Consider the following 24,596-nt stretch of genomic DNA (forward strand, 5'->3'; position numbering starts at 1 on the left):
CTTGCAACTCACAGCAATGCTCCTGTTCAGCCTAAGTGTTGTGATTACAGACTTAGCAGCAAGCCTTTTTTTTTCTTTTTAAAACACATTTACCAAGTGCTATCAGGGGTAGGTAGGTAAATATTAAAGTTGATCTAATACATTGTTTAGCAAAATTACATTCTGCTGGCTATAAAAGCAGTATACAAACTGAAAACAAATCAGTCTATGAAAAGCTCTAGTGTCACAGTGAAGGATATGAATTCTCTTGCTATAATGAATTATATTTATATTCTTTTTGTTATGATGTGTTTGAATGTCACTTTATTCCAGTGATTCATGTATTAGGAAATAGTCTCAGCACAGGTTATTTGCTTCTCATTTTATCAGTGAGAAGTATGAAGTTAGCTGACAAGCTCTGGCCCACTCTTGTGGTTATTGCCCGGAGCCAGAGAATTGGCACATTTTAAGCAGTTGTTCAGGTACTTCCAAGAACTTCCTTACAGCCTCACCAAAGCTAGAAATATTAACTGCGGATCTCTAAGAAGTCTGCTGAGCCTTGTTCTAAGTGAATGCTGCAGTTTGCACACAATTCCTTGGAGCTGAGAGAATACCCTGAAGTGTTTACTCTTCAGCTCACTAAGGCTCAGAGGCTCTCTAGTTCCCATGTGTACTATGAGTTTCATATGGCCATCTACATACCTATTTTCTGTAAGTTAACATCAGGGTCCTTTCAGGGTAAGTTGACTATTAATTGTAGCATTTGTGTATTTCCTAACCACTTAATGTATATAAAAGGTATCTTTGCTTTTGCAGGGGGTAGTTCTATGATTGTATCTTATTACATTTTATTTTTGTGGGTGTGTTTGTGTGTATGTGTCTGTGTGCATATGTGGGATGAAACTAAATCTTGCTCAGTCTACAAAGCAGGCATAGAGCTGTGTACAGGAAACAAGTGCTATTCAGAAGTGAGCTAAGATTTCAGGAGACAGTTCCTGGGTCAGCATTTGGACCAGATCTGATTTCTATGGAGTCCTGCAGAATCCTCCTTTTCCATTTTGAAATAGGAACAAGCACTGCTGAAAACTGCCACATTCCAGCTTCCATGATGACATTTACATGAAGTCCCTATTACCTGGCAAAGCCTTATAATTCAGTGTACCCTTAAAAGAAACTAGACTACTTAGAAACATTAAAGTTGTACTGAAACATGTAAATAAGTTTTGCCCTCACAAGTTTTCTGTCTTTAAAACTTGTGAGATTTTACCTATGTTTTCAGTACTGACACACTCTCTCTGAAATAATCTCCCATATAAGCCAGGTTCACCAATTTATTAACTGTACTATGACTGACATTTTTAAAAACTCTATCAAGGCTGGGAGGTACTCAGTGGTACAACACTTAAACATTCTTCCTGGGTTCCTTCTCCAGCATCACAAAAAAATAAAACCCCAGACAAGCTGTTTCCCTTAAAGATAAATGCAAGGCAAGACTAGAGTAACGATGTTGCAGAATTTTATAACCAATTTATTTCAAAACAGAAGTCCTTAAAAGCAAAAGAAAACCATATACCTCATTCATTGTTGTCATAAGAAACCTCTATTGGAATGGGGTTGAGCACTCCTTAGCTGGAGTGGGCTATAACTTGTTCTACCAAAATGGTAAGAAATTTTTCTTCTATGACACATGGGTATAAACAGAGACTGACCTGACCTCCACAGGCTCAGGGTAAAGCTTCTACAGCTGGTGGCTGTTTCATTTCTAACGAGACTGGGGAGACTGCGGGGACTGTGATACTCGTGCTCTGGGTTTCCGGTGGCTCCTGCTGCCTTCTTGGTCTTCAGTGTCTGGATACTTGGAAAGGTCCAGAGTCAACACATGGCTGAACATGCATTCATCGTGCTGAAATGGAGGTAGGGCAGTTTTAGTTCTCCCGATCAGAGGAATAGTATTTATTAAAGTGAGGTCATTAGTTAATCTAATAATGCGTTTAAAAGGGATATCCTGTGTGAGTTTTTTGAGACAGGGTTTCTCTATGCAGCCCTGGTTGTCCTGGAACTCACAATGTGGATCAGGTTGTCCTGAAATGTAGAGAGATCTGTCTACTTCAGACTCCTGGGTAATGGGATTAAAGGCATGCATCACCACACTTAGCCCAGTAAATTAATTTTTATCTTAGGTTAAAGGTGAACAGACTAAAAACAGAAAGTCTTAAATTATTGCTCTATTCCCCTGGCTCAGGTTTTTAATTAAAAATTTGTTTTGTGTATTTGTAGGTGTGGGCCTGCAGGGTACAGGTGTGAAGGTTAAAAGACAGCTTTAACTTTTTCTGTGTGTGTGTGTGGGGGGTGGGGTTCGGTTCTCTCCTTTCACTACATGGATCTTGGGGATGGAACTTACGTTGTCAGGCTTGGCAGCTGGGCTTTACCAGCTGAGCCATCTTAATGGCCCTACCTCAGGTTTTGACCTATAATGGATATGTTGAAATTCTAAGAGTTTCTGTACCCCTTGGAGCTTCTAGTGAATCTGTTTTTTTGATAAGTGATTCATTTTTGCACAAAATATTCACAGTCAGAACATGAAGCACAGTTTTAACTTTTCTGTTACTAATTTGCAAAACAGAAGTACCTCACTACCCTGCAGTTTTAGAGTTTGTTTTTAAACTACACATATTTACTCTTGTGTGGGGAAGGGATGAATTGGTTTTCTCTATCACATGGGTCTGGATGGTAAAACTCAGGTCAATAGGCTTGGTAGCAAGTGCCCCAACCTGCTGAGCCGTCTGCTGGGTCATGACCTTCAGTTTTAATTTCCTTCTTTCACTTAAGTATGTCTTAAATTTCTTTCTGTCACAGAGAGTATCTGAGTAATTACTCATAAATTTTACTCATTTAAAAATCACTTGGTTTATATTTACCTACTGTAGAAACCCTAGAATGTCTGCAAACTCCTAGATTGTGTTAGGAAATCCCAAGGCTCCAAGGCTGGCAGGGTCAGAGAAGTTTATGGGGCCTGTCCTTCCCCCACAGCCCCTTACCTCTGGGTAGACGCCTATCAGTGCATCAGCTCTGGAGTAAAACTCCTCTTTCAGGGAAATGATTATCATCTGAAATTGTTCCTGACTCTGCTCTTTGATGTAACCTGAGACCTGGGAGGAAATAAAAAGCACATCTTTCACCAGCAAGGCAAGGCCTCCTTTGGGCTCTGGGAACAATGGTTCTTTTTCTTTCTTTTTAGGTTTAAAAAATCACATTTGAGTTGATAACTCAAGGCTTAAAGATTGGGAAACCATGGCAAGTGTATATGATTTTATAATCAAGTCTTGGGTAAAGATGAATTCTAGCTCCTCCAGGAAGCTCAATTCCAAGGAAATAAAATGATTAGGGTGTGGTGGTGTAATTCTGTAATTCTAGAGAAGTGAAGGGTCTGAGGGTTCTGTATCCTTGAGGCAATGCCTAGAATCACCTAATATCCTCTCACTAAGGCCCTACCCTCTCAAAGTTTCCTTTAGGAAGCTCAATTGAAGAAAATCCCTTTCCACTGCCACAGCCTTTATGTGGGGACATTTTATATCTAGACCATAGGATGCTCTTATCTCCTGTTCCTACTTCACTATTCCAAGACTTCAATTCCTGCATCATGGCTACTACCATGGTCTCTTAACACCAGAGTCCCTTCTGCAAAAGTGGCTTTTTCACCTGTCTATTCACGTACTGTATGTGGTACTCCAGAAGCATAGAATCTTGAACACATAACAGTTAGTTCCAGTGTATTCTGACCCAGACCAATCTTAGGGACTTGGTAAGTACTATCATACTAGACAAAAGTCTGAGTCTTAGTTCTGTGCCCAAGTTCTGAGTGGTTTGTTTTGTCATTTTGTTTTGTTTGACAAGCAAGCCATCAAATGGATGTATGTAGACATGTGAGAAGAGAGCTCAGAGCTATCCCCAGGTGTGCATGAGCTGGGCATGGTGAAACAAGAAGTCTCTCAGAGGTTCTAAAAGGTCTTGATTACCCTAAGGATTGCTGCTCTTTGCCTCCATGGTTTCTTCTTCAAGCTTCTGCTTGTCTGTCCTGATTGTCCTCAGTGATAGATTATGACACAAATATAATCCTAATAAGCCTTTCTCCCTAAGTTGTTTTTGACCACAATTTTGTCACAGCAATAAAATAAAACTAGGACATAAACATTCTACTAGAAATTGAAAACAGAAGCTGGGTAGTGGTAGACCATACCTTTAATCCGAGCACTTGGGAGGCAGAGGCAAGCAGATCTCTGAGTTTGAGGCAGCCTCGTCTACAGAGAGAGTTCCAGGACAGCTAGGACTACACAGAGAAACCCTGTCTTGAAAAACCAAAAGGAATGTGTGTGTGTGTGTGTGTGTGTGTGTGTGTGTGTGTGTGTGTGTGTGTGTGACGGGGGGATGAAATCAGAAACTTACTTTGCCGATGTTAGTATTGTCCAGGGCTGCATCTACTTCATCTAATACAAAGAATGGAGCAGGTCGAAAACTAGAAAATAACAACATGCACATGAGTAACAACTTCCTATTTGTTTTATGATATAAAAGACTTAGAGGCAAAGAGCAAAAATCCTTAGGTAATCAAGACCTCTGAGAGGCGTCTTGTGCCACCATGCCTAGCTCATGCACACTTGAGGGACAGCTCTGAGCTCTCTTCTCATATGTCTGCATACTGGATTCCACATGAACATTAAGCCATCATTTTCCCCAGCAACCTCTCACCCCACCAACCCCCACCCACACTGTTCTTTCCTGTGGGCAGCTAGTGGCAACAACTATTATTAAGGTTATTTAGACTAAACCCATGAAGCCATGACTGACTCCTTCACATTCCATTCTGTCAGTAACCTCTAGCTCTCACATTGTCCCAAGTCAACACTTGCTTGTTAGAACAACATCCTAACCCTGTTGCTATCACTGCCACACAAATGTATATTCCACACATGCTAAGCACACTTGGTTTTGTTACATCTAGAGCATTCTTTCTTGCTTTAGCTATCTATATAACTTGTTCCCTTAACTCTTAAGTAATATAATCTTTTTATTGTTGTAAAGTACCTGAGGGCCATGCATATCTCCATTCCTTTTATTCTCTTTATGGGATTTATCATTTACAAATATTCTCTATATTAGGGAAACTGTTTACAAATGTACTTCACTATCTCCTCCAAGGAAAACAAATCTCCCCACAATGGTGTCTTAAATGAGCCTAAGGTCTCAAAATGGGAGACATGTACTCTATTGCTGAACTACCGCCCCCAGCAAAAATGACATTCTTTGTTTTTTGAGACAGGGTTTCTCTGTAACAGCCCTGGCTATCCTGGAACTCACTTTATAGACCAGGCTGACCTCAAACTCATGGAGATCTACCTGTCTCTGCCTCCCCTGAGTGCTGGAATTAAAGGTGGGCACCACCACCACTGGCAAAATTAAGTATTTTTGAGAAAGACACTTTGTTTGGTTCACAGAATCTCCAGAGCCTGCAATAGTACCTGAAAGTGTGATTATTTCATAGAGTGAAGGGATGGGTTGCTGCCTAGTGATAATCTCATTCTGTGATCCTGTGTCTACCCCATCATGGTTTTTGTCTGTACCTCTCCTGTGGGGCCTGTCCCATTTCTTTCTTGAGACCAGAAGTCAAATTCCTATATTCTGTTCCTGGTGATGGGAAGACAGGAGCACCCACACTGCTATTGCCTGCAATGGTTGCTGAAATCTGTTCTTAATCTGTCTTAATTTTACTCAACTTTTGTTTCTTGATTTGTATTTCAAGGGAAACAGTACAGCCATCATCAGTGGGAATGAGGATTTCAAGACCCCCATACTTCCTTTTTTCAAAGGAAGAAATACTTTGCTTTCATTACACAGCAGAGCTCTGAGTATGGCTTAGGAAAATAACATGTAAGCTAGGTCATTGCTTTTGTTCATTTTTGGGAAATCTTGATGTCCTATGTTGATCATCCAAGTATCATCCTTTTATAAAGCTAGAAAACTATTGGCTATTGACAAATTTTATCAAAGATTGTACTTGTAGATTTTCTAACTTGATATAATAGGCTTAAACCAAACTTCAATTTTATGACTAAAAGATAGCTTTGCTAAATATTATTTAAAAATAATTACAGGCTTTCTGTAGAAAGACAAACTTAGTAACTTCCTGTGGCCTTACCTGTGTACAGCAAACAGAAGAGCCAGAGCAGCCACACACTTTTCTCCCCCTGACAAGTTGTCCATAGGCATGAACCGTTTGCCTGGAGCCACACAATTATAGCTAATTCCATCTAAGTAAGGTTCTTCAGGGTTCTCTGGGCTAAGAAATGCCTGAAACACATTTATTTAGCCTTATCAGAAAAGTAACCAATACATTTAAGTTAGGTGGCAACATATTTAAGTGAAAAAATTCTTTCCCTTGGTTAGGTTCTCCCCAGTTTTGATGGGAAAAATACTAATACTTATAAATATTACCCACAGATATCAAGGTTATCAGGATTAAGGGGAAAAGAGAATGCTCAACATATTCACGGCCCATCTCTTTCCATTATAATTCCAGTTGAACCTCAGCAGTAGATGCTACAGACTTATGAACAGCCTTCATCAACTTACTTGATGGTCCATGCCTCTGACATTTACTGAATACTTATTAGTGGCCACAGACTGTAGGTGTATGTATGAATCCTGTTTCTGATGAGTTAATATGCTTATTTTGCTAAAAATTTAATTTTTGCTGAAATCCTAAAATTCAGATTCAGGATCATTTCAGTCCTAATGTGAGTCAAAGTAGAGCTGGTACACAAATCTTGACTTCTATCTTTGTTCCACATTTAATTCTACAAGTATTTGCTATGGCTATTGCTAATACAACAGGGGTGGATAATAAAATGGGCCCAGAGATTCATTCAAATGGATATTATGGGGATCTGATCCCGCCTTTAGTTTTCTTTCTACTCTCCTTCAATATGTTAATACCAAAATTATTTCTTCACCATACAGACAGTAGTTTAAGTAAATTTTTACTAGAATTTCAGCACTTGAAAAAATTTAGACAACAAATGATCTAACCCCACTCATGTTTCAAGTGGAAGAATAGACTCAGAGTAGCTCTGACTTGTGTGCCACTAGTAAAGTTGAGTAGACTCCAGAACACATGTCTTGAGATGATCAGTCTTCCTGTACTGGCTTTGCAACTTTGTCATTAAGGACTATGCCATAGTCATTTATTTCTCACCAGAAAACAAACACCATCATTGACACTAAGCTCCCTCTAGTGTCAGAGGTTGAGAAACACACCTGGGCACTGTTGTTCCTGCAGAGCTTCTTGTAGATTTGATCAATTGAGACCGAGATGTGCTCAAAACACTGACTGAAAGCATCGTACCTCCGTCTTTTCACCTGTTCAAACTCTTGCCTACATATTCTGGCTTCCTTTCTGCTGGCCTCAAAAGCTAAGGAAAAAAATCAATAATCTTTATTTTTGAGTTTGGTTGTCTTGAATATACCTGCATTCAAAATACTTTACTTATTACTAAATTCTGATAACATATATTTTAAGCTTGAGGAGTCTTTTCCCGATAGAGCTAATATCTGAATAATGTTAGCAAATCCTGACAGTATATTTAATATACTTATTTGTCTAGTATGAAAAATCTTGATTATGTTTTAAAATAATTAATGCTATTTTGTTGTTGAGACAAAGTCTCATGAGGCCGGGCTGGCCTCAAACTCATTATGTGGCTGAGGATGGCCCTTAACTTCTGATGCTCCTGACTACCTCTAGAGTTCTGGTATTATACAGATGCAAAAACCCAGTTAATGGGGATTTCCATGGCTTCATATATATTAGGTAAGTATTTGTCCAACAGAACTACATTCTCAACCCCCAGTAAACCTACTTTTAAGTAAAGCAGAATATTCTTTATGAAGGAAGGCATTTGTGTTTCAGTATTAAAAAGCACACATCACCATACAGCGACAGAGAAAAATGCATGTTAATAAAAGAAAGGTACAATACAAGGAGGTTGTTGGCACATACAGAAATAAAAACACAGATGAATATAATCTTGCTAACAACTATAAACGTAATTTTACCATCTGCAGATTCTTGAAATTTGTCTCTGACAGCCTTTAAGTTCTCCTGTGCTCGCAGGTTTGGAGCTGCAGTCTTCAGTAGAGTATTTTCTTGGGATGCTACTTGCTGTAGAAGGAGTGTGAGGTGGGCCTCCACCTCCTTATCTGATTGTAGAGCCTGTCATTAGCAAAGAACAACACTGATTGGCACACTTTTAAAACTCAAAGGTAAGACCTAAGTACAAGATTTACCATTCTGTGTGAGTGAGCATATCTCCCACAGCAGGTGTGTAGAGGTAAGAGGATGACTTTTAGGACTGATTCTCTTCTTCAGTTATGTATGACCAAGGAATTGAATTCAGGTTGGTAGCAAGTGGCTTTATTTGGTGAGCCACTTTGTTGGCCTAAGACTACTATCATCTATTCTGGGGTTGGGGGTGGGGTGTTGGTTAGTTGGTTTCTTGAGATAGGGTCTTGCATTTTAGCCTTGGTTGGTCTGGTATTCACAATGTAGCTTAGATAAGCATCATATTTGTAGCAATCCTCATGCCTCAAACTCCCAAATGCTGAGATTACAAGTTTGTGTCACCACACCTGGCAAGGATGCTACTATCTGACTCTACTTCACCCTCTGCACAGAGAAGGAATTCAAATGTCCTGGAGGTATAATGCATAACTCCAAAGTCAGTGAAATAGGAGGGGAAGGGGAAGGTGTAGCCACACTCTTCCAGGAAAACTTTCTTGAGTCCTAAAGGGGATTATTAATACATAATAAAGGTAATATTTAACTCACTGGGAAAAACAGTATTTGAAAACTGAATAAAGTGCATTATTTGGGTGACTTTTAAAAAATAGCAGTAAAGTAAATTTTAAGTGATCAAGTATGATAGTTTCCTGCTGAAAGACTACACTTCCTAGCTTCCCTGGGATAAAGCAAGCAAAGCAAAACAAGTTTAAAGTAAACTTAAGGTTTGCTTATAATGTAAAGTAATACCCAGAATCAGGTATATAAAAATTGGTCAAGAAAGTCTGCTTGAGTAAAATGAGTTAAATTTACAATATGTTCCCATGGCAGGAAGTCCCCAGGCCAAGTTGTTCCCTTATATGGAGTACAAGTTCCGTTCGATGGAGCATCATCCCATCAGAGATGCTTGTTAGCCTCCTTACAGGACAAGGATGCCTGGGAATTAATGCCTACTAGAAGTCTGTTGCATTTGCCTCTGGCTGGATAGGCCTGACTAGCTCTGGTTATGTAAGCCTGACCCAAAACAAAACAGAACACCCTCCTTATCTAAAGATGAAATACTCCTCATGTACTCCACATGACAGGGAGATGGGTTTTCTTGCCCAGTGGAGGATCTCAGTCTGCACTCACATCCTAAATGTCTCGAACTGGAGAGAGGCAAATAATTATTCTCAACGTCTTTCAAACTGGCATTTGAGGATGCTGTGAACAAGGAAACTTTGTTCCTAAGCTTAACACCTGACTGGTATGGTGCCTGCATGCTAGTTCAGTTAGCCACACCCTTTACCTTGGCATTCGATTCTTCTTCAAATCAAAAGCTAATTTCAGGGTCTACACCCTAACTACCCATGTGCCCTGATTAAAGGAGGCTGCCAGATATTCTGTCCTCAAACCCACAGCTTTGAAAAGGTATTCAGAATATCCAATTGGTATCTTTGGCAGTTGGGTTTTTGTCTCTGTAGAGTCAACAAGTGATTCTATTAAGTAATATCTATTAACCCATAAGCCTTCAGAATCATCTGGAGATGTCTTAGATGAAGGAGAGTCTCACCAACTTAGCTTCACCTGTAGTACTTTCAGACCATAATCCAATCTTTACCCAGATGGAGGGCATTTCAGGGCCAGTGCCTACACTCTTACTATGAAGCTCTACAAAGAGTATATAGGCTTTAGCAGTGATGCTTGTGAATATCCTCTTAGAAATTCCAAAACCTCATTTAATTTGGTTATTTTGCTTTATAAATTATGCCTCCAAACAATCTATTTTTAAATAGAATGGTGTTAAGAACTATGCTTACCGCTGTCTGTATGTGGTGAACTACAGATTTGTCCATCAACAAAAGGAGTAAAGAACTGGCCTTCTTTGTTAGTTCAGTCCCTGTTACATGTAAATTATTTATTACATATTTGACATGACTGACTGCTTACATTTTTTCCATCTGTTGGTTGACTGTGCGGAATGGAAATGTTATAAAAATTTTACATTCTGTTATAGGGTTAATTTTAGAAAACTTTAAAATGAATCATTTATTCTTGACAAGGCAAGTCAATGTCTCTGGGAGTATACCTTTTTTATTAAAGTTAAAAATCATTTCTTTTGGTAGAATGCAATTTAGAACTAAAATGTCTTTTTATATAGCCTGACAATATAAAATACATTTACTAAATAATCTTGGAATATAGGTGTAACAATTTTCGTCAGCCCAAACAGCTTACCATCTTCCTTTTCAAGTCCAGCCTCACTCCTTGACTGCGGCTGTACTCCAAAATTAAAAAGGACTAGATCTGACTACTAAGGATGGGATTTATGCCCTCTTCAAGCAATGCTGCTTCCATGCCAACAAACCCTAAATGATTTGAAATGGGGCTTGAAAACACCAAACAAAAATTATTTCTGTTTTTTTCCCTCACTGGTTCCTCTCCATGCCCATTCTTTCCTCCTTACTAGTCTCGTACCTATGTTTCACCATGTCTTTTAAATGTTTTCCCTACTAAACTTCTTATACACAAAGAAAATGTTTTACATATGTTTTCCTGATAGCTCTGACTCCAAAACAACCCCACTTGTTCCTGACTCATCTGTAAAAAGACTTTTTGGATGCTGTGGAGAAATTCTGGCTAAAAGGGATCTTTATCACTTTCACCCCAGGTGAGATATTATTCTTTACATTAGTCCTCTATTTTATTTTGTTCCCTTTCTTTGATGCTCTGTAGCTCCCTGCTTCTTATGCTAACTTGTTTTGGTGCGACAGTTCTGGCAATGGGACCAGTCACTGTCACCCTGAATCAACACTTTCTCTCACTGTTACACTCCATTTCCCCTGCCTCTGGTTCCTTCAACCTTTCAGGAAAATCTTTCAATTCTAGTCTGTAGCAAAATCATCTGCTTACAGCCCTCCATTTTTCCAAGCCTCTCCAGGAACATAGGATGGCAATCACCTAATCCACATAGCCAATCAAGACTCTCTCCTGCTTTCATGACCAGAGGACCTCCTCTTCAATGGGACCAGTACTTTCCCCCTCTGACAAAGACTACTTAGCAGAAAACAGTTATAACATTCTACATTTTTAAATATCCTCTTGAAGTTGGAAACAGTAGTTTCCCAGCTTCCCTTTGGGGCTACGTTAGTCATTTCTATCCCTATAAGGGGTGGCATGTGATCTTCTGTAGGCATTTGGCCATCTACACATATAGATGACAAAAGTGCCCTCCATCCCCCATGAATAAGCACCTAAGGTCAGAAGAAACCTCTCTCTCTGTCTTCTATCTCTATACAGCTGTTTTTATATAATCTGACCAGGCAGGCAAATGAAAACTAAAGAAGACATATGCTGGGGCAGTATCTCAGGTAGTAGAGAGCACTTGCTTAGTGTTGACAAAGGCCTGGGTTCCATCCCTAGCACTTTATACACTGGGTATAGTAGGACATGCCTCTAAACTCAGTACCTGGGAAATGGAAACAAAAATATTAAGTTCAAGGTCATTTTCAACTACATAGTGAGTTTGAGACCAGCCTGGGCTACACAAGACCCTGTCTCAAAAAACAACAAAAAAAACCAGATACTTCATCAACACAAAATAATTTACTGGATAATGAGGTAGGAAAGATTTTTCTAAACTAAAGCAAAGAAAGTAGTAAATAAAAACTGCAGAGAAGAAAAAAGCTGACACAGATATAATCAAAGAATCCATTAAGTCTCCCAAGTATATTAACATGTTTAAAGATGTGGGGCTGGCTACTCAACATCACTCTCGATTTTCAACCTAGCCCATGCTTTGAGAAGATGAGTCACTCTTACCTGTGTGGAAATGCTAAGAGACTAGGAATAGTAGAGTAGGAATAGTAATGACTCAGAGAAAGGCTAAGGTTACCAAGTTACTGGCTCAGGAATGAACATGGGACCTTGTTTAAATCACACTGTAACCAGGAGACAACGGCTTAGGCTTTCTAGAAACAACTTCAGTTTTAGAACAGTACTAGCCCAAAGGTAGGTTCACTTCTCTGAAGATACTGGTAATGTAGGTAGGTAGCCCAAATAGTAGTACTCACAGTGTGCACATCAGTTCAAGGTCAGCTGGCCTAAAGCATGATTGTTTCATTTAAAAAAAGTTACCTATTTCCTGCTATTTTGTAACAGATACTTGGTATTAGAAGTGGTTCTAGGCTCATAGCTTGGCATTTCTTGAGAGATAAGACAAAAGGAGTTGCTATTGTTATTCACAATCTTCCCCTTTCACTGTAACCTAAATTAATGCTAATAAACTGAAATTTGTAGGATAAACACTGATTGCTAGGTGTACCAAATGGCATTAGAAGCTTGTAACTTTCAGCACATCTTCAATGGGAATGAAGAGAAGCTAGGGATTCTGTTTAATCACCAAAGTTACCAGCTGAGAGAGGGACATCCAGTTTGGGGGACACATTGACTGGCTGGCAGGGCAGCACACCTACAGGAGGCAAAAATGCACGGGAGCTCTGTACCTCCTGCATCCCTGTCCTGTACAGCTCTTCCAGTTGGCTCTTCCCATGTTATCTTTTATAACTGTTGGCTTCAAACCTGGAACAAACATCTGAGGAGCCTATTTAACACAGTAAAGTGGATCCTGAACGATCTCCCTGCATCCTAATACAGGGTGCCTACGTGGCTGGAATAACCAGCCCCCTACCTTTAACTCTCCAGCCCAGGAGGCTGAGCTGCTCTTCCATATATAATTTAACCATTTTGGTTACTTGCTTTCTGTACCATTGGGCTTCCTTGCTGCACCCAATTTTCTTTCCCCTCTCCTTACCTTCCCTCCCTACTCCTCACGTGGAGCAGCTCAGTCTGGTCATGTCCACTTTGGACTCTCCCACATATCCCTGCCTCTGTCTATTATCCCACACAACTACAATAAACCTTCTCTTCCACTATACCTAGGAGCAGCCGTGTCCTTTCCTCTCCATCTCCGACATTCAATAACAAATTGGCAAATGTAGAATAAATTATTACTCTCAATTCTGTGTGTAATTCTGGCAAATTACCATACTCAAGGGTTAAGGCACCCCTGCGTGACTGGCATCCAAACAGTCTGTGCCCTGAACTTGTGGGATTTGATGCTACCCTAGACAGTGCCAGATTGGGACTGAACTCTTAACATTTCCAGCTGGTGTTCAGAGAACTAAAGAACTGCTAGCTCTCTGGTGTTGAAAGCACTGTTAATACAGATGTTTGGTAGTGCACACACATTTTTGTGTGTGCACATGTGTTTGTGGAAGCCAGAGTCTGGTTAGCTGTCTACTTCAGTTTCTCTCTACCTTACTTTTATTTAATTAAAAAATTTATTTCTGTTTTACAAGTGTCTTTGCTTGTATGTCTGTCTGTGCACCACCTGCATGCAGTGTCCAAGGAGGCTAGAGGACATTGGATCCTTTGGAACTGGAGTCACAGATAATTTGTTAGTGGCTATGTGGGTGAAGGGAACAAAACCTGGGACCTCTGGGAGAACAGCCAGTGCTCTTAACCACTGAGCCGTCTCTGCAGCTCCATCTTATTTTTTGAGACAGAATCTGTCACTGGACCTGGGGCTTACTGATTGGCTAGAGTAGCTGGACAGTGAATTTCAGGGACCAACCTGTGTCTGTTTCCCCAGCTCTGGAATTACAAACATAAAACTGTTGCACCTGCCTTTTTTTTTTTTTTTTTAGTACTAGGGAGCCAAATTCGGGCTATTATGTTTACTTGGCAGGCACTTTACTGACTGGATCACTTCTATAGTTTCTATTTTGATTTTTGGAGACGGAGTTCCATGGCACACAGGCTAACAGTCCATTTTTGATGCCCCTGTCTATAGCCCAAGTGAAGCTGGGATTGCAGACATTCTCAATCATTATCCCAGCTTTCTTTTTTTTCCCCTTTGATGTCTCTTCCCCCGACAAAATAAAAACAAAATAAACCCCACCAACTAACCCAACTCCACACATCTTAAACCTAACCATATAAAAATTATTCTATAATATTTTAATAGCCAATATTACCATTAATCACTATCAGAAATCTTTCCGTTACCTTCCAATCCTCCCTTAGAGGGCTGTAGTCTATTTGGATGGATGCTTCTTTTTCATAGATATCAGCCGTTGCCTGGGTACTTTCTGTTTCAGTTAGCTGAAAAACAGACACTCTTACCTGGATGATAACCTCTACTCCAGCTACTTACTGAGTCATTCAGATCAAGCTACCATCCTTACACAGTCACACAGTCAAAAAGGACTGGCCTTGGCCAATCTTGACATAATCATGCAGCAGTGTCCTACGTTCACTTTATTGTAATCATACCTTATTGACAAAGCAGGTGGGACCCACTCTCAGAACTGACATATTTCTCTGTTATCAGTGCAGCCCACCCTGCATGTCTGCTCAATTCTCACCTCAGCTGCTTTCTGGCTGTCTTCTCTCAAACTGTACCTTTTTAATCTACATTTCTGAGACCCACCATCAACACTCAATGTGATGGTTTGAATATGCTTGGCCCAGCCAGTGGCACTATTAGGAGGTGTGGCATTATTGGAGGAAGTGTGTCACTGTGGGTGTGAGCTTTAAGATCCTCAACTTGGCTGCCTGGAAGCCAGTCTTGTAGCAAATCCATATGTGAGATATGATTTGCCTCATGCTCTAGCAGAAGCATGATTTTGACAGCTACAGATAGTTTCTGCAAGTGTATGATGTTTGGAATTCTGGAGACTCTGGAAAGAGCATATAAATGCTAGTGTCCTGAGAGGTGGTAGTGGTGGGCAGCTGCTGTTGCTGGTTGCTGTTGTTGTGGTTTGTTAATTAATTGTGGGAAGAGAAATGAGAAAAAAATTGGATATCCTGATGGTGAAGATCAAACATGCCCCAAAGAACTCCATACCCCTAATCAGCAGGAAGTAGTCTAACAGTATCAGTACCCCTTTTCCCTCTCTAACCTTCTTTCTCTTCAACATAGTATTGCAGGGTTGGAAGGTGGGATAAGGGTGGAGAAGGGTGGTAGAAAGGGAACCTTAAAGTATCCAAAAGTCTGGTTACAATATGTATTAAAACAGCTCAAATGTAAGTTAAAGCTGAGTGTTAAATGTATTGCAAAAGCTCAACATCTCATGAGTATGACTTCATTGCATATATAAATGGATTTTGTCTAAGTTTGCCTAAAATATTTTAACATCATGATCTCAAGTTCTATTTTTCTTCAAATGTTATGTCATTCTTTACAGTTGAACAAACTTTTGTGTGTGCATAGACATTCTCTTTACCTATCCATCTGTTGATTGGAATCCAAATTATTTTCATGTTGACTATGGTGAACAGTACTTTAATATACACAGATATTCAGGTGTACCTGTAGTATGGTAATTCTTCAGAACACATAACAGAATAGTAGTGTATCTGAATCATATGGTAGGTTTTTGTTGCTGGCTATTTTTTTTACTTTTTTGAGAAACAAGAATACAGATTTCTACAGTTGGGTATGCTAGTTTGCATTTCTACTAGCATTGTATAAATGATGTATTTTCTCACATCCTCACCAGTGTGCATGTTGCCATTTGTTTCTTGATAGTAGCCATTATGATCTAAGCGTCAATTCTTGCTGTCAGTTCTTGAGTTGTTGGAATCCTTTTCACTAAGTCCTCACCTCTCCATATATTTTCAAGGATTCTATTTCCCCTGGCAGTTCCAAGTCTCACATTAAAGTCTTCAATCTATTTTGAATTTATTTTCATATAGCAATAGGGAAAGAGTTTCATTCTTTAATATGTGACAGAATTTTTCAGTCCCTTTACTGAGGATGTCTTTTCTCCAATATCTGACTTTAGCCCTTTTACTAAAAATCAGGCTGCTAAAGTGTATGTTAAAGTACATGAAGACTAATGTATAAATTTCCTTCTGGATCCTTTATTCTGGCCCATTGGTTTGTGTATGTTTTTTGTTAGTAACAGGACATAATGTTCTACTTTAGTAATGTGCTTACATTAGTTACACTATCTGTATATATGTACATATATACAACACAGGCCAGGAAGGATCTATTTATGAAGAAGAAAGAGTAGCTTTTTCTTCCTGGCTTTGAATCATCATCTTTTCAAAACCTGGTAAGTGTTAAACATTTTGTTGAGAGTAAGGCTGTGCACAGGAGATACTGCACTGGAGTTTCAGAATCCTATTAAGCCTCATGTAAGATAGGCAGCTCCAAGGGCTGAGGTACCAACTAACCTTAAGCTTGATGCTCTCAGACTCCAGGTATCCTCATGTGGTAGGCTCAGCTTCTTGCCAAGCAAAAGCAGGTCTGTTAACCAGGGTACTTTTTCTTTTAAAACTTACTAGGTTTTGTGACTGTTTGAATGAGAATGGCTCCCATAGGCTCATAGTTGAATACTGGGTCACCAAGGAGTGGTATAATTTGAAAGGATTAGGTGTGGCCTTGTTGGGGTAGGGGTGGCTTTGTTGAAGGAATGAAGTGTGTCATTGGGGGTAGGTTCTGAGGTTTCAAAAAGCCCATATTGAATCCAGTCTCTCTCTTCTTGCTGCCTACAGATCCAGCTGTAGAACTCCCAACTACTTCTCCAGCACCATGTCTGGTTGCATGCTTGTCATGTTCTTCATGACAACAATGGACTAAACCTCAGAAACTGTATGCCTAAATTAAATGCTTTCCTTCATAAGAGTTGCCATGGTCATGGTGTCTCTCTATAGCAATAGGACACTAAGATTTATTCATTTTATCCTACATGTAAATGTTTTAACTATATGTATGTAGTAGATGTTAGAAGTCAATGGATCCCCTGGAACTGGAGTTACAGATCAAAGGTCATGAACTACCTGATGTGAATGCTATGCATTGAACATGGGTTCTCTGCAAGAGCAGCAAGTACTCTTTACTGCTGAGCCTTCTCTCCAGCCCAACCACTGTACTTTTCATTGCCTGAGCTAAATCTTTCTGGTGTGTTAGCATCTAGTCCTCCATCCCACAATGCTTCCTTGGCTGTTTGCCACTGTGGAGCTTGCGCTGAGGAGCCTGTGGGAGGTTGATTCCGGACTCCTTTACTTGTGATTTTTGTTCTTGTTTTCAGGCTCCCAAAGTAGTTCCGTCTTTTTTTTTTTTTCTTTTTTCTTTTTTCTTTTCTTTTTTTTTTTTTTTTTCGGAGCTGAGGACCGAACCCAGGGCCTTGCGCTTGCTAGGCAAGCGCTCTACCACTGAGCTAAATCCCCAACCCCAAAGTAGTTCAGTCTTAAATAACAGGTTCCTTCTCAAGATGGCACTGAGACAAATTCTTGGAACCATGGGAAGCGACAAAACAGACTTACTTTCTTTTGTTGAGCAGTCAATATATTTCCAGAATCCCCAATTGGATCCCCTTTAAACTTTTGAGATTTGTGGGCTTGTCTTAGGGCAAGATCACCACTTTCTTTTCACCAGCATTGATTCTATCCCCCATTCTCCATCAAGGAGTCATGGCTGGAACTGTATGGTGCATAGAGGAAATTCAATCCATCAATTTGGCTACTCTGGCAAGGGAGCACATCCAAAAATATGATCTGGCTGGAATGTAGACATGTCCTGGGTTATAGTATGATTTGGTTGGAATACACATGCACCCTTAGTACACATTTTTAATCCTAAACAATGTAGGTAAGGTTAGTTTGTAGAAGGAGGTAGCCATGTTTGAAAGTGACATCTAATTGAGATGCAAAGTAACAAATCAGAGAAAGATTTGACAGAATGAGTCAAGAGATATGATATGCCCAACTCTCATGAGAGTAGCACAGGAAAAAGAGGCTATTTGACAACATCCCAGAGTTTGGGGGGATGAGGAAGCAATTTTACTGGACAGTTTTACAGAGACAGGTTATAGGCAGGTTACAGGTGAAGACAGAATGAACCAGAGAATGAGAAGCCAGAAGATTACAACAGAGTGCCAGAGTTAGTTTTAGGCCAAGAAGAGCAATTCAGTCAGAAGTGGAGAGAAGTCAGTTTGAATCTGCTTGGAAAGAAGTTTGGGCCAGAACAGCTGCATTGAATCAGCCAGCTAGAGTTTATCAAGAACTAGAAAGGGTGAGCTTATTCAAGCAGTAAGCCTCCAAGATGACAATAACATCTGGTGAATAAAAGATACATTTACAAAGGTGTTTGCTTTTTTACTCTGGTACTCTTCTTTGCTTTGTTTTTTTTTTTCCCCACATTTTTCACCTATTGATCTTCCAGTATTTCTCTTGGAAATAATCTATTCTGTTATCCATTTCTTCTTTCTTAGTATATATATTTTATACCTTTTGTAATTTTTACAGAGTACCTGGGAAATCTCTTTCTGCTTTTTTTCTCATTGTCTTTTACTTTTGGGATTCCTATAAAGCCATCTTTAAGCCCAGAGATCTTTAGCTTTGTTCAATCTGTTAGGAAGCCCATCTAAAGTATTCATTTCTTTTAGTGTTTCTTTTTGGTTCTGCTTAAAATTTCCATTTCTGTTTAAATTATCCAGTGGGGGTTTTAGCTTATTAATAATCACATTTGTCTTAAATATCTATTCTGATGTTAACAGCCCCAACCATTTCTTAGTTTAAGTCTGATGCTGGTTCTGATACTTTTCCTGATAGAGATGTGCTGTGCAAAAGGGGCTATTATAAATGTCCCTCAGCACTGTGGTAGGGTGTAGGAAGAGAGAAGCACTAGGTGCCAATCTTTAGCAAGCTTTTGCCCCTAGACTATAAATTTCACAAGCTTCTTAGTATTTTTTTCTCCTTTAGATGAGATAGGATGGTGAGGGATGCCTGAATGGAGGTCTGGTAACAGCAGTTAAGCATTGTTAACCTCAGAAGATGAGGTTCTGCTAAAGTAATTTCTCCAGAGGACAGACCCTGTTAAGTAAGAGCTTGACATCACTTAAGAAAGTATCAACATAAAAAAGTCCAAGATCCTGAAATTGGCTCTTTCGTGTGTGTGTGTGTGTATGTATGTGTGTGTGTGTATGTATGTGTGTGTGTATGTATGTATGTATGTATGTATGTATGTATGTATTCATGAGATATGGCCCTACTCCATAGCCCAGATGATCTTGAACACTTGACCTTCCTCTCAGCCTTCCAATCCCTCAAGTCTTTACAAGCTTACACCATTGTGACCAATTTAGAAACCTTACTTTTCTTTTTTAGGTAATGATTCAATATTAATTGAGCTTAACATTTTAATATCTATCTTTAAATACTTAGCCACAAACATTTTTCTTTTTCCTTTCCTAGAAGGAGTTAAAGAACTTATAGCACAAGCAGTTGAAGACATCAGTTAAGTCTGCATAACTACATATATTATGCTATTGGCTAGATACCTCCACTTCAATGATGTCCTCCAATGACCCCAGCATGAGACTTATGTCAATGTCTTGAACTTTGCAGTCCAGGAGCAAGTTATGCTTCTCTAGTTGTTTCTGTTCCAAAGAACCCTGAATGATTACAACTTCCTTCTGTAATTTTCCAACTTCCCTGTAAATATAGATATGAAAAGTGACTTTACTCATTATGTAATCACAACAAAGAGGAACATGATTCATTATAAACTTGCCTGAAAAAGTTACTTTCCTGAGAGTTCCAAGTGCCAGTCCCTGATTTATATACATTACCATTCCTGAGAAAGACCATCAATGTATGTACACATTTGACTCAAGGGAACATTTTTCATAAACATTTCTTTAATCAGAATTAGCAAAGATACAGCTTTCCTTCAATTATTTTAGCTATTTTTTGAGACAAGGTTTTGCTATAAAGCCCTACTTAACCTCAAATTTTGGATTCTCCTGCTTCCACTTTTAATTGCTGGGATTACAGGAATGTCACTATATCTAGCCCCAAATACTTTATTTTTAAATCTACAATTTTCAACATGCATTTCCTCTTTAGATAGGCTGTATACTTTAGAAGCTTAAACTAGGAGAATGTTTCTTAGCAGACCAATACCAGGTCAACTACTACAGCCCTGACAACCTGGTTTCCATCATGCATGGAATGCCTTATCTGAAAGTAGGGTATAAGGGTTAACACTAAGCTGAAAAAGACCTTTAAAAAAGATCAGAAAGAGGACAAAAAGAGAAAAAATAAAAATTAAGGGGGTTGGAGGAATGGTTGATTTTTAGGAATGTAACGAAAAGCAGAAATGATTCTGTTTAAACTAAATAGAAGAGACTGAATCTCAAAGCACTGAGGTTTCTAGAAGTGAGGAAAATCATATGCCAAGATTTGACCAAAGAAAAGTGTTCATGGTCCTGTTAAATACAGGAAAGCAGATGTCATTTTGACACAGATCAGCTGATTCAAGGCATTGTCACCATCATGATGGCACATAAACTTGTCACGTATTATATAATGCTTTAACTGCAAACACAGACAAGAAGAAATCATTGGATGACAGGAAAATACCAGGATCAAAAGATTTAGGGTAAAGGACTGTATGTGAGTTCATGTTTCATCCATCAAAAAGAACTTCAGTGTTATCAACGAATCACCTGTCCTGATCTTTCCCTTATTGGAACATTTGGAAGACCAAGAGCAACAAAGTATAAACATTTGAAGTTTAGATAATATCAAATTGAAAGTTTAAGTTCTTAGCCAGATCTTTCAAACTGAATTATTTATTACCTATCAACAGCCAAAAACTTCTTGCGTTCCTCTTCAATTTGAATATGAATTTTCTCAATGTTGGAACTCTGTGTGGCAAGCACTTCCTTAACTTGTTCTTGTTTCACCATGAGTTCTTCAACAATTTTCAGACACTCTTCTTCGGTCTGAACAGCGAGAATTTGTGTGTTTATATATAATATGCACACACAATTATATATGATACACAACGATTCTATATACATATATTATGTATATATAATATTTTATATTAATACAAACAAGTTTTACCATTATCCTTAACAACATCTCTCATCCTAAGAGAAACCTCCTCATCTTGTGTGCTACTAAGCTCTGTCAGGTTGTGATTCTCTTTCGTACTATAGACTTTGGAAGCTGGTAATCATTCCCTGCCTTTGTCATTCATTTTGAATCTACTCTTCAATCTGCTGCTACATGACTAGAGTTCCATTTGCCTAGTAGAAGTGCTCATGAGACTGTAAAATGTCTGCCTGTCTTAACAGTTTTCATTACTTTCTCCTTCCCACAGTGCTGGGCTTCTATCCTGCCTCCTCTTCTGGCTTTCCTCCTAAAATCTCTGAGATTTCTAGAATGCCAACTGGTTCTCCACTGGACCATAGTCTCAGATCCTGTTATGTGGTTTTATATTACCCTGCAAACCAGGAACTCCTGCCATACTTAGAACATGTCTTTAACCTAGCTCTCAGAAGGCTGGAACAGAATTTTGAGTTTGAGACCACCCTGGCTACATAGTGAAACTGCCTCTGAAAACAGAGCAAACCAGAAGTCAACCAGTAATTCTGAAGTTTGTGGTTCCAGTCCAGAATTCTCCCATCATTTACATGTTTGAGTCATCTTGCTTTCTCTGGCATGCTCCTCCCACCCCCACCCCCAACTTAGCATCCAACAAGTCATTAGTTCTGCTAGTTTTACATATTTCTGAAATATGTAGCCCTGATCCCAATTAGGCACCACCAGGTGCTAAAAAAAATTGCTATTTAATAAAAGAAGCCATAACTTCAACAAGCTGGCACTTCAGCCACCCATAATAAATTACCTTCTTTAGGTTATCAATGTCTTCTCTGCCCTTCTGGATTGTTGTTTTTAATGTGTCGATCTTATTCAGTTTCTTCTTAAGTTGATTTCGACTATATTCAAGCTGAATATTGAGCCGAGTTTTTTGTTTTTCAAACTCTAATCTAGTATAATAAAGTCAAGCATTATAAGTGGTCAGAATGCATTGGTTATTTTAACTTTTTCTCAGATTAAAAAATGTATGTGTATTTGTGGATTTATGTACACCACATTTGTGCAGATGTCTACTGAGACTAGAGAGCATCAGATCCCTTAAAACTCGAGTTGAGTTATAGGTGGTTGTGAGCTGCCCTTATCTGGGTGCTGGGAACCAAATCTGGATCCTCTCTAAGAGCAGTAAATGTTCTTAACCACTAAGCCATCTCTCCAGCCCCTTTTAATTTTTTATAGAAAAATTTGAACATATAAGTATAATGAAGCTATAATGAATCCTATGCAACTTACCCAATTTAGTAATTATCAATTCATGTTGACTCTTGTTGACCTACAGTACCATTTTCAGCTTCTGGATTATATGAAGCAAATACCAGATACTAAGTAATTTCATCAGTAGTGCTCTATGAAAGTGATTGTTAATTCATACTCATAAACAGCTATACCCTAAAAATATAAAACTATACTTCATGTAATCACTGTCATTGCCAAAATTTCCAATATTTTTTTAAAAAAACCTGGCTGTTTGCAAATTTTCTTCTTCCTTCGTTCCTTCTTTTCCTTTGTTTTTGTTTTGAGACAGGGGTTCTCAGTGTAGGCCTACCTGTCCTGGAACTAGCTCAGTGTACAGAGATCCACTTATCTTTTTATTTATTTTTTTGTGATAGAGTTTCTCTGTGTAACAGTCCTGACTATCTTGAAATTAGCTCTATATACCAGGCTGGCCTCAAACTGAGAGAGATCCACCTGTCTCTCCTTCCCAAGTGCTGGGATTAAAGGCGTGCACCACTACCACCTAGCAGTTGACAGTTTATTAAATCCTTTATAATATATACATTATGTGCTTACTTTTTTCTTTAAGTTAAAATTGATAAGCTGAAATAGCTAGTGTGAATAGCTATTCATTCATAAACTTCAAAATTGAGAAATTAAGAAATTTCTGACATTTTCTTATTTTGATAGCTCCGTAAACTCCAGTCAATTGGATGTCAGTTGGGTATGTTGGTGCATGTCTGTAAACTCAACACTTTGGAGGTGGAGGCAGGAGAACCATAAACTTGAGGCCAGCTTGGATTACATACTTAGTAGTCTAATATTTGATATGTAAATGGTTACGTACTATAAACTTCAATCTTTAAAAGCTACAAAAGAAAGGAAAATCAAATAAGTAGATGAAGAAATAATAGAGATTAATAACAGAAAAAACAAATCAGAAAAAATTCATGTCTTGGAAAGAATCTGTAACACTGAGATACCTTTAGTATGGTTAACAAGAAAAAAGTGAAATGACAAATCACCAATATCATGAATAAAATACATCAGCAAAGATGCTACAGACTTTAAAAAGTATATTTTAAATAACTTTATGACAACAGGTTTGACAACTCATAAAATACACAAAGTTCATAAAAGATACAAACTTCCAAAGCTCACTCCAAAAAATACATGTACTCTAGACAAAATGATGAATAACCCTGTACATATTAAAAACATTTCCATAGGGGTTGGGGATTTAGCTCAGTGGTAGAGCGCTTGCCTAGCAAACGCAAGGCCCTGGGTTCGGTCCCCAGTTCTGAAAAAAAGATAAAGAAAAAAAAAACATTTCCATAATGGTGGGTAGCCAGGTGGGAAGAAACTATCAATCCTATACATACAGTTTCCTGTAAAAGGAAGATAAGAGACTGCACTGCTCAGGTTTAACATTGCCCTGATACCAAACACCACAGCGATATTAAACAAAACAAATATAGGTCATTACACTTAAAAAGACAAAAGAATTCCAAACAATATTTTAGCAAATCCAAAAATATTTAGAAAGGATAGTTAGTACATGATGACTAAATTGGGCTCATTTTAAGTATGAAAGGTTGTTGGACATTTGAAAATCAATATTAATTTATTACTGAAGCTTCTTAGCAGATTATCTTTAAAAACTCTAATTGTGTAAGGATCTAAGTAGTTACCAAACTACTTAAAACTCAATTCGTTATAGTGAGAATTTCCATGAAGAATACTTCGAGTTGACAAAGGTATTTTAAAGCTTATATATCTTACTGTAGAAGTCTGAATGCTTTGCCCTTAACACTTAGTGTCTGTTCTTACCACTTTCATTCCATATTATGAAGTTAGTGTAACAGGTAAGAAATAAGAAAAAAGCCAACTAGTCAGGAAGAAACAAAACCTTTTTATATATTGAGACTATGATTCTCTATGTAGAAACCTTAAGGAATCTGTCAAAGAGCTAAAAGAACTAATGAATTTAGCCAAGTTTCAGAATAAAAGATACATTTAAGGAAAATTAACTTTAATTCATTAAAAAATTTAGAATTTATGGGGTGTGTGTGTGTGTGTGTGTGTGTGTGTGTGTGTGTGTGTGTGTGTGATATGTGTATGGAGGCAG

General features: G+C 38.6%; 1 protein-coding gene across 3 annotated transcripts in view; it reads right to left on the reverse strand.

Annotated features, from left to right (window-relative positions):
- Positions 1-1,482: 1,482 nt before the first annotated feature.
- The window catches only part of Smc1b (structural maintenance of chromosomes 1B), a 61,810-nt gene continuing 38,696 nt past the window's right edge, over positions 1,483-24,596 (reverse strand). Inside the window, 10 exon segments of one of the 3 annotated variants that reach the window (NM_001130498.1) lie at positions 1,483-1,882; positions 3,018-3,128; positions 4,423-4,492; positions 6,173-6,324; positions 7,291-7,445; positions 8,089-8,245; positions 14,360-14,455; positions 19,645-19,798; positions 20,948-21,093; positions 22,005-22,146. In NM_001130498.1, the coding sequence (NP_001123970.1) occupies positions 1,742-1,882; positions 3,018-3,128; positions 4,423-4,492; positions 6,173-6,324; positions 7,291-7,445; positions 8,089-8,245; positions 14,360-14,455; positions 19,645-19,798; positions 20,948-21,093; positions 22,005-22,146 (1,324 nt within the window). In that variant the 3' untranslated portion in view covers positions 1,483-1,741. 3 annotated transcript variants of the gene reach the window in all.

Source organism: Rattus norvegicus, chromosome 7, assembly GCF_021556685.1.
Source record: "Rattus norvegicus strain SHRSP/BbbUtx chromosome 7, alternate assembly SHRSP_T2T, whole genome shotgun sequence".
Classification (NCBI taxonomy): domain Eukaryota; kingdom Metazoa; phylum Chordata; class Mammalia; order Rodentia; family Muridae; genus Rattus; species Rattus norvegicus.